This window comes from Rana temporaria, chromosome 2, assembly GCF_905171775.1.
Source record: "Rana temporaria chromosome 2, aRanTem1.1, whole genome shotgun sequence".
Lineage (NCBI taxonomy): Eukaryota > Metazoa > Chordata > Amphibia > Anura > Ranidae > Rana > Rana temporaria.
In genome coordinates, this window is record NC_053490.1 from 508,003,069 (window position 1) to 508,017,132 (window position 14,064).

The following is a 14,064-nucleotide window of genomic DNA, read 5'->3' on the forward strand; positions in this document are numbered from 1 at the left end:
TCCGGCGCAAGCCCGCCTAATTCAAAGGGGCGTGTGCCATTTAAATTAGGCACGCTCCCGCGCCGGACGTACTACGCATGCTCTGTTTTGAAATTCCCGCCGTGCTTTGCGCGAAGTGATGTCATTTTTTGGAAGGGCGACGTGCGTAGCGTACTTTCGTATTCCCGGACGTCTTACGCAAGACATTTTTTTTTTTAATTCGACGCGGGAAAGACGGCCATACTTTATTATGGCTCGACTAAAGTTAAGCCATGTTAAAGCAGCCTTAACTTTGCGATGGAAAACTATTACTAGCGACGATGTAACGACCGTGAAAACCGTTGTGGATCGCCGTAAATCCTCATTTGCATAGCCGATGCTGGAATACGACGCAAAATCCACCCAGCGGCGGCTGAAGTATTGCATCCTAAGATCCGACAGTGTAAGACAATTACACCTGTCGGATCTTAGGGATATCTATGCGTAACTGATTCTATGAATCAGTCGCATAGATACTCTGAGAGATACGACGGCGTATCAGAGATACGCCGTCGTATCTCTTCTGTGAATCTGGCCCTGAGACACTAACTGATGCTGGGGGGGGGGGGGGGGGCTGACTAACTGCCACTGACATCACCAGTGACATTAATACAGTGCTCAGTGCTAAAAATATACACTGTAACTAATGTGAGGGGTGTACTCACTTTTGCGAGATACTTTACTTCCATTATGGTTATTGCTTCCAAAGGAACCAGAAATGGGGACAGATTGCTATTATTGAGCTGACGATGGACAGGCTAAGGCTTTATTCACAATGTAAACCAGAGGTTTCAAATGTGGAGCTTCCCACTGGGGTATAAAGGAATGATTTGTAAAGCTAAAGAAAGAAGATGAAATCCTCGACACCGGAGGTGAAAATACCTGAATGTCTTCCTAATACAGGGAGTGCAGAATTATTAGGCAAGTTGTATTTTTGAGGATTCATTTTATTATTGAACAACAACCATGTTCTCAATGAACCCAAAGAACTCATTAATATCAAAGCTGAATATTTTTGGAAGTAGTTTTTAGTTTGTTTTTAGTTTTAGCTATTTTAGGGGGATATCTGTGTGTGCAGGTGACTATTACTGTGCATAATTATTAGGCAACTTAACAAAAAACAAATATATACCCATTTCAATTATTTATTTTTACCAGTGAAACCAATATAACATCTCAACATTCACAAATATACATTTCTGACATTCAAAAACAAAACAAAAACAAATCAGTGACCAATATAGCCACCTTTCTTTGCATGGACACTCAAAAGCCTGCCATCCATGGATTCTGTCAGTGTTTTGATCTGTGTGAACATTGCGTGCAGCAGCAACCACAGCCTCCCAGACACTGTTCAGAGAGGTGTACTGTTTTCCCTCTTTGTAAATCTCACATTTGATGATGGACCACAGGTTCTCAATGGGGTTCAGATCAGGTGAACAAGGAGGCCATGTCATTAGTTTTTCTTCTTTTATACCCTTTCTTGCCAGCCACGCTGTGGAGTACTTGGACGCGTGTGATGGAGCATTGTCCTGCATGAAAATCATGTTTTTCTTGAAGGATGCAGACTTCTTCCTGTACCACTGCTTGAAGAAGGTGTCTTCCAGAAACTGGCAGTAGGACTGGGAGTTGAGCTTGACTCCATCCTCAACCTGAAAAGGCCCCACAAGCTCATCTTTGATGATACCAGCCCAAACCAGTACTCTACCTCCACCTTGCTGGTGTCTGAGTCGGACTGGAGCTCTCTGCCCTTTACCAATCCAGCCACGGGCCCATCCATCTGGCCCATCAAGACTCAGGCCTCGTACACACGACAGAGATTCTCGGCAGAATTCGCCGAGAAACTCGGTCAAAACCCGGATTCTGCCGAGAATCTCTGTCGTCTGTACAGTTTTGGCTCGATGGAGCCGCCGAGGAGCTCGACGAGAAAATAGAGAACATGTTCTCTATTTTCTCGTTGGCCGCGTTGTTCTATAGGAGAAGGCGGCCCGCCGAGCTCTTCGGCGGCTTCATCCCAAAACGAGACGAGGAACTCGACGTGCCAAGCACGTCGAGTTTCTCTGTCGTGTGTACGAGGCCTCACTCTCATTTCATCAGTCCATAAAACCTTAGAAAAATCAGTCTTGAGATATTTCTTGGCCCAGTCTTGACGTTTCAGCTTGTGTGTCTTGTTCAGTGGTGGTCGTCTTTCAGCCTTTCTTACCTTGGCCATGTCTCTGAGTATTGCACACCTTGTGCTTTTGGGCACTCCAGTGATGTTGCAGCTCTGAAATATGGCCAAACTGGTGGCAAGTGGCATCTTGGCAGCTGCACGCTTGACTTTTCTCAGTTCATGGGCAGTTATTTTGCGCCTTGGTTTTTCCACACGCTTCTTGCGACCCTGTTGACTTTTTTGAATGAAACGCTTGATTGTTCGATGATCACGCTTCAGAAGCTTTGCAATTTTAAGAGTGCTGCATCCCTCTGCAAGATATCTCACTATTTTTTACTTTTCAGAGTCTGTCAAGTCCTTCTTTTGACCCATTTTGCCAAAGGAAAGGAAGTTGCCTAATAATTATGCACACCTGATATAGGGTGTTGATGTCATTAGACCACACCCCTTCTCATTACAGAGATGCACATCACCTAATATGCTTAATTGGTAGTAGGCTTTCGAGCCTATACAGCTTGGAGTAATACAACATGCATAAAGAGGATGATGTGGTCAAAATACTCATTTGCCTAATAATTCTGCACTCCCTGTACTTCTCTTTATGTCCTGGAGAAGATTTTACCCCGGGGGTCGTCTTCCCTGAAAGAAGAGCTAAAACAAGTGTTTTTGTTGTTGTTTTGTTTTTATTGATATATAAAATCTTTGTATAAAAACATTTGTTAAATATTTATAGTAACATCTAAAATGACTATAAAACATACAAATACAAAAATACAAATCATTTTTTTTTTAATGACGCCCGAGTCAAGTGGCCGACCTCCTATGTTCAAAGGACGACTGCTTGGCACAGGACCCAGAAGCAATTGGAGATCACTGGAGTAGTGGTGAGGACTTCAGTAATTTGCCTAATTTGACTAATGTATAAAACATCAATACCTGGAATTCCTCTTTAAAAATACCTTGTCACACAAGTAAAAAGTTTGGGTAAACGACATACCTGTTAAGAAGAAATAAGGATACTTACCTATCCCTTTGACGCCACTATTTAAAGTGATTGTAAATGTCATTTCTTTTTTTTTAAATGACAAGCATGTCTAAACTAACCTGCTCTGTGCGGAATTGCGCAGAACGACCGCAAACCTCCTCTTTTCTGGTCCCATGCCAGCGCTCCTGGCCCCTCCCCTCTGTCCAGTTCCAATGAGGGCACTCGTGCATGCTCGCACCTGAGCCCCGCTGCTCCATCCATTAACACAGACATTGGGACATGGCCCCACCCCCTGCCCCCTCGTCAATGGCTTTAATTGACAGCACTGGGAGCCAAAGGCTCCTGTTTCTCCAGCAAAGCCAGCGAGACCCGGAAGTGAGGGGAGAGAAGAGCTGCAGACGTGTACGGCCCTGGATCGAATTAAGGCTCAGGTAAGTAAAAGGGTGGGGGAAAGATACTGACACCTACATTTTTTTACCTTAATGCAAAGAATGCATTAAAGCGGAGGTCCGCCAATTTTTTTTTAATTTAAAGTCAGCAGCTACAAATGCTGCAGCTGCTGACTTTTAAAATATGGACACTTACCTGTCCAGGGCTCCCGTGACGTCGGCACCTAAAGTCGATCTATCGCTCGCCTCTCGTGTGCTGCCACTGCCATCTTCGGTAAGCCTTGCGGCTTCACTTCCTGGTTCCCTACTGTGAATGCACAACTCGCGCTGCTCGATTTTACTGGTCACTGCTGACTTCTGGGACCTGTGTGTCTCCCAGAAGGCAGCGGGGGGATGAAGGAAGTGGTGTAGATACGCGAGCCACCCGCTGGTATCTATGTCTGGAAGTGGGAGCAAATACCAGTATTGGACAGGTATCTGCTCCCCCCTGAAAGGCACCAAATGTGACACCGGTGGGGAGGGGGGGGTTCCGAAAAGCGGAAGTTTCATTTTTGGGTGGAACTCCACTTTAAGGTAAAAAATGTTTAGGCTTTACAACCTCTTTAACTCTGTTCTGTTGTTGGTCTCCCAAAGTCCACTGGCAAACGAACACTTAAAGTGTAACTAAAGTCTAAAAATAAAAGACTTATGAGCAGGCGAGCTCTTTATACATGCAATGTCCCTTCTGCAATAATATAAACATACCTGCCTGGTCACACTCTTCTATAAAATGTACACTGAGTTGCGAATGCACAGAAGTTGCATCATCTCACAACAGCCAAAGACCCGGCATCCAGAAGAAGCAAGGGAGAAGGTGCCAGCATTGGCAAGGGACCCCCGCCCCCGCGGATGTCGGACTGTTAGAGGGGAGGTGAGTATTGCAGATTTTGTGAATCTGCTCGTTCCCCTGCAGTGCTTACCGATTCTCCTGTGAACTCCATGAATTACAGGGGATAGTAATGATGGGGAGGTTGGCAGGACAAAACAGTGAGAGGGAAGAAGGAGATCGACACTCCCAGTATTGTTCATTGGACCATTACTCAGGATCGGCGCAGAGTACAGCAGAGTGGGCTGAAGGAAAAGTAAGTATTCTGCTTCTTCTTTACAGGTATGTGATTCGCTAAAATCTTTTACTTACTTATCAGGGTCTCTATAGAAATGATCTGTCCAGGGTCAAGAGGGAAAGGATTTTTTCCCATTGTAGGAATAAAATGACAGCTGCCTCCCTGCAGTTAGCTTTGCCCTTTTCTGGATCTACAGTAATATCATGAGAACTAACATAAATAAAACTTAATGGGCATCGGCCTTTTTTTTTCACTCTTCTTTCCTTGTGTTTCTATGTAGTGCAGCCCCCAACATACAAATATTTACAGCTACATTTAAAATGAGGTATGCTGGAAAAGGGCGAGAGTCGGCTGTAAAACATGTGCATATGTAAACATCACATACAAGCACAGATCTACAGTGACAGAAGGACCCCGTTCTGTAGAAGTTTGTCCGAACTTTGCAGAATCCTCAGTTCTTCCAGTCGTAATTCTTCCACCAAGGCAAGATGGTGACTTGTTGTGCGTTCTTTTTTCCAAGCAGAGATCTAAAAAAAAAAAACAAAAAAAAAACGATTTTATATATATATATATATATATATATATATATAGTGGAACCTCGGATTGTAACGCGGTTAACAAGCGTTAAATCCTAACTCGGTTCGCGAGTTGTCTCGCAAAACTAGCAGGATTCGGGCCAAAGCGGTGTGCAGTACCGCGTTTGGCCTGAGGTTCGGGGGGGGGGGCGCTGGAGCCGAACCACGCTGATCGGCGCCGTTCGGAAACAGCCAGAAAGGCCCGAGGAACGTTTCGGCTGACCTGGGCAAACCTTAGAATGGCTCGTGAACGGAGTCTTTCCGAGGTCAGCCGAACTGTCCTCGGGCCTTTCCGGCCATTTCCAAAGCTCTCCGGCGCCCCCCCCCCCCTGCCTCTGGCCGCATGCGGTATTGCATGCCATTGAAGTCAATGCGGAACTAATTGTTTTCGTTTCCATTGACTTCAATGGGAAAACTCGCTTTGATATCCTGGAACGGATTATGCTCGTAATCCAAGGTTCCACTGTGTGTGTGTATATATATATATACACATACATATAAAGTTGTTCTCATAAGTTTACATACCCTGGCAATATTGAACCCTACGGTCTAAGACTGGGATGCCATTAAAGTTCAGGTGCGTGTTACATAGTTAGTCAGGTTGAAAAAAGACACAAGTCCATCCAGTTCAACCACAAAAAATAAAAAAACAAAATAAAAAACACAGTAAAATCCTATACACCCAACTCCATACCCACAGTTGATTCAGAGGAAGGCAAAAAACCCCAGCAGAGCATGAGATCCAATTTGCTACAGCAGGGGAAAAAATTCCTTCCTGATCCCCCGAGAGGCAATCGGATTTTCCCTGGATCAACTTTACCTATAAATGTTAGTACTCAGTTATATTCTGTACATTTAGGAAAGAATCCAGACCTTTCTTAAAGCAATCTACTGAGCTGGCCAGAACCACCTCTGGAGGGAGTCTGTTCCACATGTTCACAGCTCTTACTGTGAAAAAACCTTTCCGTATTTGGAGGTGAAATCTCTTTTCCTCTAGACGTAAAGAGTGCCCCCTTGTCCTCAGTGTTGACCGTAAAGTGAATAACTCAACACCAAGTTCACTGTATGGACCTCTTATATATTTGTACATGTTGATCATATCCCCCCTAATTCTCCTCTTCTCAGGAGTGAATAAATTCAATTCCTCTAATCTTTCCTCATAGCTGAGCTCCTCCATGCCTCTTATCAGTTTGGTTGCTCTTCTCTGCACTTTCTCCAGTTCTCCGATGTCCTTTTTGAGAACTGGGGCCCAAAACTGAACTGCATATTCCAGATGAGGTCTTACTAATGATTTGTACAGGGGCAACATTATATCTCTCCCTCTGGAGTCCATACCTCTCTTAATACAAGAAAGGACTTTGCCCGCTTTGGAAACCGCAGCTTGGCATTGCATGCCATTATTGAGCTTATGATCAACTAAAACCCCCAGATCCTTCTCCACTACAGATCCCCCTAGTTGTACTCCCCCTAGTATGTATGATGCATGCATATTCTTAGCCCCCAAGTGCACTTTAACTTTACAGTAACTTTACATTTATCAACATTAAACCTCATCTGCCACTCAGTCGCCCAATTAGACAGAGCATTGAGGTCGGCTTGTAAATTGGAGACATCCTGCGTGTAAAGGCAGGTGTCCCAATACTTTTGACAATATAGTGCATGTGTATTTTTAATGAGATATATATATATACATATATATATATATATATATATATATATATATATATATATATATATATATATATATATACACACACACACACACACACACACACAGTTGTGCTCATAAGTTTACATACCCTGGCAGAATTTATGATTTCTTGGCCATTTTTCAGAGAATATGAATGATAACACAAACACTTTTCTTTCCCTCATGGTTATTAGTGTTTGGCTGAAGCCATTTATTATCAATCATCTGTGTTTACTCTTTTTAAATCATAATGACAACACAAACTACCCAAATGACTCTGATCAAAAGTTTACATACCCCAGTTCGTAGACAACAGTGCATGCTTTGCGGTAAATATCTCCTAAACTGTGGAGGTTTAGGAGATATTGCAAACACCTACAGGTAAGCCTTAATCTAGGCTTACCTGTAGGTAAAACAAGTAACGGAGGGTTTACAACCACTTTATTAGCCATTAAAGCCCCTTTGTGTCAACTTGTGTGCATGTTATCAGACCAAAATCACCAGGGAATGTAAACTTTTGATCAGGGTCATTTGGGTAGTTTCTGTTGCCATTATAAATTTAAAAAATTAAACGCAGTTGATTGATAATAAATGGCTTCAGCCAAACACTAACCATGAGTGAAAGAAAAGTTTTTGTGTCGTCATTCATTTTCTCTGAAAAATGGCCAAGAAATCATAAATTCTGCCAGGGTATGTAAACTTATGAGCACAACTGTGTGTGTGTGGGTGTGTATATATATATATCATTAACCAGTTAGCAACCGTCCTATAGACGAAATACGTCTACAAGGCGGTTGCTTAACACTAGGAGGGCGTCAATGTACGTCCTCCTAGAATCGCGCTCCCGCGCGCCCTGTGGGGCGCGCACACGGGAGTCTCCTCCGGACCCGGCTGATCACGGATCACGGTAAATCGCCGCTGATAGCGGCGGTTTACCACGTGATCGCTCCGTCCAATGACGGAGCGATCACTAGTAAACAAACCGGCGTCATGTGATGACGCCGGTTCCTCCCTCTCCTCTCTGTACCGAACGGTACAGTGTGAGAGAGGAGAGGGGAGAGAGCGGAAGCAGCAGCAGCTGCTGCGGGCTGGATCTGTGACACATGCAGTCACAGATCCAGCCATCGATCCCTCCCTGTGCAATACTCTGCAGTACCAGCCATACTCTGCAATGCCCCCACACTCTGCAATGCCCCCACACTCTGCAATGCCCCCACACTGTGCAATACCCCAAAATACTCTGCAATGCCCGCAATACTCCGCAATGCCCCGCAATACCCCGCAATACTCCGCAATACCCCACAATACCCCACAATACCCCGCAATACTCCGCAATACCCCACAATACTCCGCAATACCCCACAATACCCCACAATACTCCGCAATACCCCACAATACTCCGCAATACCCCACAATACCCCACAATACCCTGCAACGTCGTCTATGGGGATTTTTAAGTAGCGAAGTTTGGCGCCATTCCACGAGCGTGTGCAATTTTGAAGGGTGACATGTTGGGTATTTATTTACTCGGCGTAACTTCATCTTTCACATTTATGCAAAAGAATGAAGAAAAAATACTAAATTTGCCAAATTTTATAACAGAAACAAAGAAAAATTATTTTTTTTTACAGAATTTTCAGTATTTTTTCTTTTATAGCGCAAAAAATAAAAAACCCAACGGTGATTAAATACCACCAAAAGAAAGCTCTATTTGTGTGAAAAAAAGGACGAAAATTTCATTTGGGTACAGTGTTGTATGACTGAGTAATTGTCATTCAAATTGTGAGAGCACCGAAAGCTGAAAATTGGTCTGGTTATTAAGGGGGTTTACGTGCCTGGTGGTCAAGTGGTTAAAAATACACATGCACTATATTGTCAAAAGTATTGGGACACCTGCCTTTACACGCACCTGAACTTTAATGGCATCCCAGTCTTAGTCCGTAGGGTTCAATATTGAGTTGGCCCCCCCTTTTCAGCTATAACAGCTTCACCTCTTCTGGGAAGGATGTCCACAGGGTTTAGGAGTGTCTATGGGAATGTTTGACCATTCTTCCAGAAGAGCATTTGTGAGGTCAGGGACTGATGTTGAATGAGAAGGCCTGGCTCGCAGCCTCCGCTCTAATTCATGCCAAAGGTGTTCTATCGGGTTGTGATCAGGACTCTGTGCAGGCCAGTCAAGTTCCTCCACCCAAAACTCACTCATCCGTGTCTTTATGGACCTTGCTTTGTACACTGGTGAGCAGTCATGTTGGAACAGGAAAGGGCCATCCCCAAACTGTTCCCACAAAGTTGGGAGCATGAAATTGGCTAAAATGTCTTATTATGCTGACGCCTTAAAGAGGAAGTAAACCCTCTGTTTGTCCTTATTTTTTAAAATACACCTGCAAAAGAAAGAAAGTCATAATGAGCTAGTATGCACTGCATACTAGCTCATTATGTGTCACTTACCTGAAATCGAAGCCCCCGAAGTCCGCTTCGGTCCCGTCCACCGCCGCCACCATGTCCCCTCGACTATATTTCCTGTCATCGCCGCTCCCAACGTTTGCGCAAACCAATCAATATACGCGTATTGGGATATTTTTTTTTTTTTTACCAAAAATATGTAGCAGAAAACATATTGGCCTAAATTGATGAAGAAATGTGATTTATTAATGTTCTTTATCCGATATGTTTTAGAGCAAAAAGTAAAAAATATTGTTTTTTTCAAAATTGTCTGACTTTTTTTGTATATAGCCAGTGGGTGGCCTGTGCATTGCGTGCGCACCCAAACCCTGCCGCCGGCCTCCCTATCCATGCGCTGGCCCCTTTCAGGACGCCGGGCGCATGACTTTCTATGGTGGGAATAGGGGGGGGGGGGGTTTTGAAGCACCTGATTAGAGCTCTAATAGGCTTCAAAATAGGGTGGGCTCGGGGCGCAAAACATTGTGTCCGGAGCCCATCCAGTTGTGTTGCAAATTAATATTCGCTGTTGCAACACTGATCCTCCTCCCGGCTAATCAGGAAGCAGGTCTTATAGCCGACACCCGATTGGCTGAAAGGACAGGTGATGCTATTGGACTCCTAGGCGGAGGGGAGGAGATGCACGGCGGAAGCCACCATGACCTCAGAAGAGTTGGCCTAGTACACACGAGAGGTCCGCGGATAAATCCTCTGGTGGATTTTGATCTCATGGTTGTACTAACCATGAGATCAAAATCCGCGCGGAATTCCCTCAGCGGTGACGTGTTGCGCCGTCGCCGCGATGATGACGCGGCGACGTGCGCGACGCTGTAATATAAGGACTTCCACGCATGCGTCGAATCATTACGACGCATGCGAGGGATGGATTCGGACGGATTGATCCGGTGAGTCTGTACAGACCATCGGATCAATCCGCTGGACTGGATTCCAGCAGATCGATTTCTTAGCATGCTAAGAAATTTTGATCCGCTGGAAATCCATCGGCCCGAAAAATATCCGCGGATAAAAATCCTCTGGGTTGTACACACCAGGGGATCTATCCGCTGAAACCGGTCCGCGGATAAATTCCAGCGGATCGATCCTCTCGTGTGTACGGGGCCTTGAGGACAAAGGAGACGTTGCCAGATGCCCGCCGCAGCCTGATCCCCTACCCGATGTGCCCGCCGATCCCTGATGCTGTGTGCCTACCGATCCCTGCCGCCAATGGCGTAAGTGGCAGTATACCGGCAGACAGCTGGGGGGAGGTGTGAAGTGCCACGGGGAGGGGGGGAAATTGTTTGTTGTGCCCCCCCCCCCCCAACAAAAAAAAACACCTGCCGCTACTTTTTATAGCGCAAAAAATAAAAAAACATGAACTGAAGGGTTAACATTTTAGGTCATACATTCAGGAACAAGCCAAACGCCAACCTAAAGACGATCGCTGTATTCCAGCGTCTGCCTGACTCACCTTCTGTAGAGCCCATGAAGTCTGTTCTAGTAAGTGCTGGCAAATCTTCCTCACAAGTTCCATGCAGCTCTTCTCGTTGGACTCCGACACAAAACTTCCCAGAAGAACTTTTTTCCAGTATGTGCTAAAACAACACAAAACTATACTGAGATCTCACAGTGGAAAGAAAAACAGGCGGGTTTTATAGTGAATTTTATATTTACTGCAAAAAGCATCCCCTTCATTTTACCTTCCCGTAAAACATAATGGATTACAGAATAGGGCCTCTTTCAATTAGGGGGTGGTAAAAAAAAAAAAAAAGCAGTCGAGATATTTTTTTTTTGGTCCCCCCAACCATTTAGCTAAAATCTACTATTGCAACCTTCCAACCTCCGGCCGACTTCCTGGTGGCCACAGGAGCGACAGCGGACCCCCTGCAACGCGTGGATGCCCGCCTTAGACATCAAGAGAGATGCCATATACAGATGAGCCCTTTTTGAATCCTTATCTTGTGAGTGTCATTGCTTACCTTGCCACAGGGCTGGACTGGGACAGAAATTTGGCCCTGGACTTCATCCAGACTGGCCCACTTTGACAGGTCTCTCCCATGGCAGCCGGACAACTCCTGCACCCCCCCGGCCACCCAAGCCCCCTCTCCCCCTTCACTAGCCGTTCTATTTATTAGAGTAGAACGGCTGGTACTGGTACTCTTATAGGCAGTACCAGTGGGGAAGCTAGACATTATTTCACCCGGGGCAAAGAATCAGTTTGGTGCCCCCCCTTATGGGACAAGATTAGGCAGAAGTGAGAAACTCCCAGGCCATAGCTGTTGAGTCAGCTGTCTGTCCCCTCCCCCCGTGCTCCTTCTGGTCCCCCCCATGCTCCTCTGTAGTCCCCCTGCTCCTCCCCCTGCTTCTTTTTTCCCCCCAGGTGAGCGCTACGGGGAGGGAGAGGAGGTTAGCGCTGCGGGGAGGGAGAGACAGAGGAGCGGAGGGGGGCGGCGGTCCGCTGTCACCGAAGCTGGCCCACTGAGCCATCGGCCCACCGGGAAACTCCCTGTAGTCCAGTGTCATCTTAAGAGCATTATAGGCCCCCGGGCAATACAGTGCACTGGGGCCCTGTTTACACAATCACGCTCGAGAATTTACTGACAAAAATCATAAAATTTACTGGCAGAACCACATTTTTTACTGCCACTGCGAAAAAAGTACCTAAAATTACAGTTTTCAGTGCCGAACAATGCAAATGTCAGTATTTAAACTATAAACATATAGCTAGTGCTTTTAGCGATGTGTTTAAGTTAAACAAAAGTAAAAAAAAAAAAAAATTTCTTCATTGACATGAAGGTCAGGTTACTATAACCCAGCCAGCACAGAGTTTCCTCTTACATCAGAGTCTGCAGGATTCCCCCTTACAGTGAAAGGGAACTCTTATGTAAAGGGGAACGCTGCAGATCATGATCTAAGGGGGAAACTCTGATGTGGAGGGGGGCTATGGTGACCAGAGACCACCTTATATCAGAGTCCACTGCTTTCTCTTTCCCACTTACATCAGGGTCCGCAGACTGAGTTCCCCCTTGCATTGTAAGGGGGAATCCTGCAGACTCTGATGTAAAGGGGAACTCTGATGTGGGGGGCACTCTGGTGACCAGAGACCACCTTCCGTAGAGTAAATACACTAAGGTAAGGGGGGTCACTAATATAGGAGGGGGAACCTTTATATCAGTGCCCCCTTACATTTTTGCATTCACTCCCCCCTTACATCAGCAACCCCCCGCACTCGTGGAGGACCGGATCTTCTCTGTGATTTCCGCAAACTGGGCATGGGCAGTTCTAACCCGTCACTCTCCACATTTTTTTACTGGGGTTGCTGGGCAGCCGGTGGGGCCCCCCAGGCAAGCAGGGCCCCCGGGCAACTTCCCAGCGTGCCCAATGGAAAAGATGGCCCTGCTGTAGTCCCAATGGCCAGTCCATCCCTGCCTTGCCATTAAATTGTGCTCTAATACTGACTGACTAGCTACCTGTAAAAAATGTTTGAACGCAGGCAACCGAGAGATACATTGGGGAGAGACCTGTCATCATCCTGCTCAGCGGGGAGTTCCCTTGCTAAGCAGGTGGTTGCGGACAACGGACATGCCTGTGAGGAACCAGCCTTAGTAAAAATCCCCCAGTGGCCTGGTCCAGCACTTAGACCCCTTTAACACTGAGGCAGTTTTCAGGCATTTTAGTGATAGAAATAGCGCCTGTAAGCCTATGGAACTCCCTACCCCAATCTGTTCTGGCTATCACCTTCTCTATTAGCTTTTAGAGCATCCCTCAAAACCCTCCTCTTCAGAGAAGCCCACAACTAACAACTGTATTTTAATTTTGTCCATCTGATCACCCCCCACAGCTACTACCCATTGTTCCACTTAACCCTCCCTCTAGACTGTAATGAGCAGGGCCCTCTGATTCCTCCTGTATTGAATTTTATTGTAACTGTACTGTCTTCCCTGATGTTGTAAAGAGCTGCGCAAACTGTTGGCGCTATATAAATCCTGTATTATAATAATAAACCGCCTTTTATTCATTTCAGTGTAAATTTTCACACTGGGACGGTGCGCTTGCGGGACGTTAGGAAAAGTCCTGCAAGCAGCATCTTTGGGGTGGTCTGTGAGCGCTGTATTTAGCACTCCCAAAACGCCCCACCCATTGGACTGAATGGGCAGCACAAAGTGCATGAAAAGTGCTTTGGAAGCGCTGCAACACGGGCACTTTTAACCCCTTCTTTGGGGTTAAAAGTTCCCCGCTAGCAACGGAAAAGTGCCACTTATGCCCTGTACACACGATCGGTTTGTCTGATGAAAACGGACCGATGGATTTTTTTCATCAGATATACGATGAAGCTGACTTTGACCAGTCTTCCCTACACAACATCGGTTAAAAATCCGATCGTGTCCAACGCGGTGACGTAAAAGACAACGACGTGCTGAGAAAAAGTTAAAGCGGAGTTCCGGCCACAATTTCACTTTTTAAATATAAATACCCCTGTAATACACAAGCTTAATGTATTCTAGTAAAGTTAGTCTGTAAACTAAGGTCCGTTTTGTTAGGTTGTTACAGCATTTAGACCAGTGGTCTCAAAGTACCGGCCCGCGGGCCATTTGCGGCCCGCGGACCAGTTATAAATGGCCCGCAGGCAGGGTGGAAGTGAGGGGAGCAAAAAAAAAAAAATTTTTTTTTTGTGAGCTGGCGCCATCTGGTGGTGGCCGTTGGTATAACAAGTTA

At 45.7% G+C, this 14,064-nt stretch overlaps 1 protein-coding gene across 1 annotated transcript in view; it reads right to left on the reverse strand.

Moving 5' to 3' along the window:
* Positions 1-4,889: 4,889 nt before the first annotated feature.
* Positions 4,890-14,064, reverse strand: part of SETD4 (SET domain containing 4) — a 70,099-nt gene continuing 60,924 nt past the window's right edge. The window contains exons 10-11 of the mRNA XM_040338945.1: positions 10,820-10,943; positions 4,890-5,174 (exon numbers count right to left, since the gene is read on the reverse strand). Coding sequence (XP_040194879.1) covers positions 5,043-5,174; positions 10,820-10,943 — 256 coding nt within the window. The 3' untranslated portion in view covers positions 4,890-5,042. The remainder of the gene's footprint in view (positions 5,175-10,819; positions 10,944-14,064) is intronic.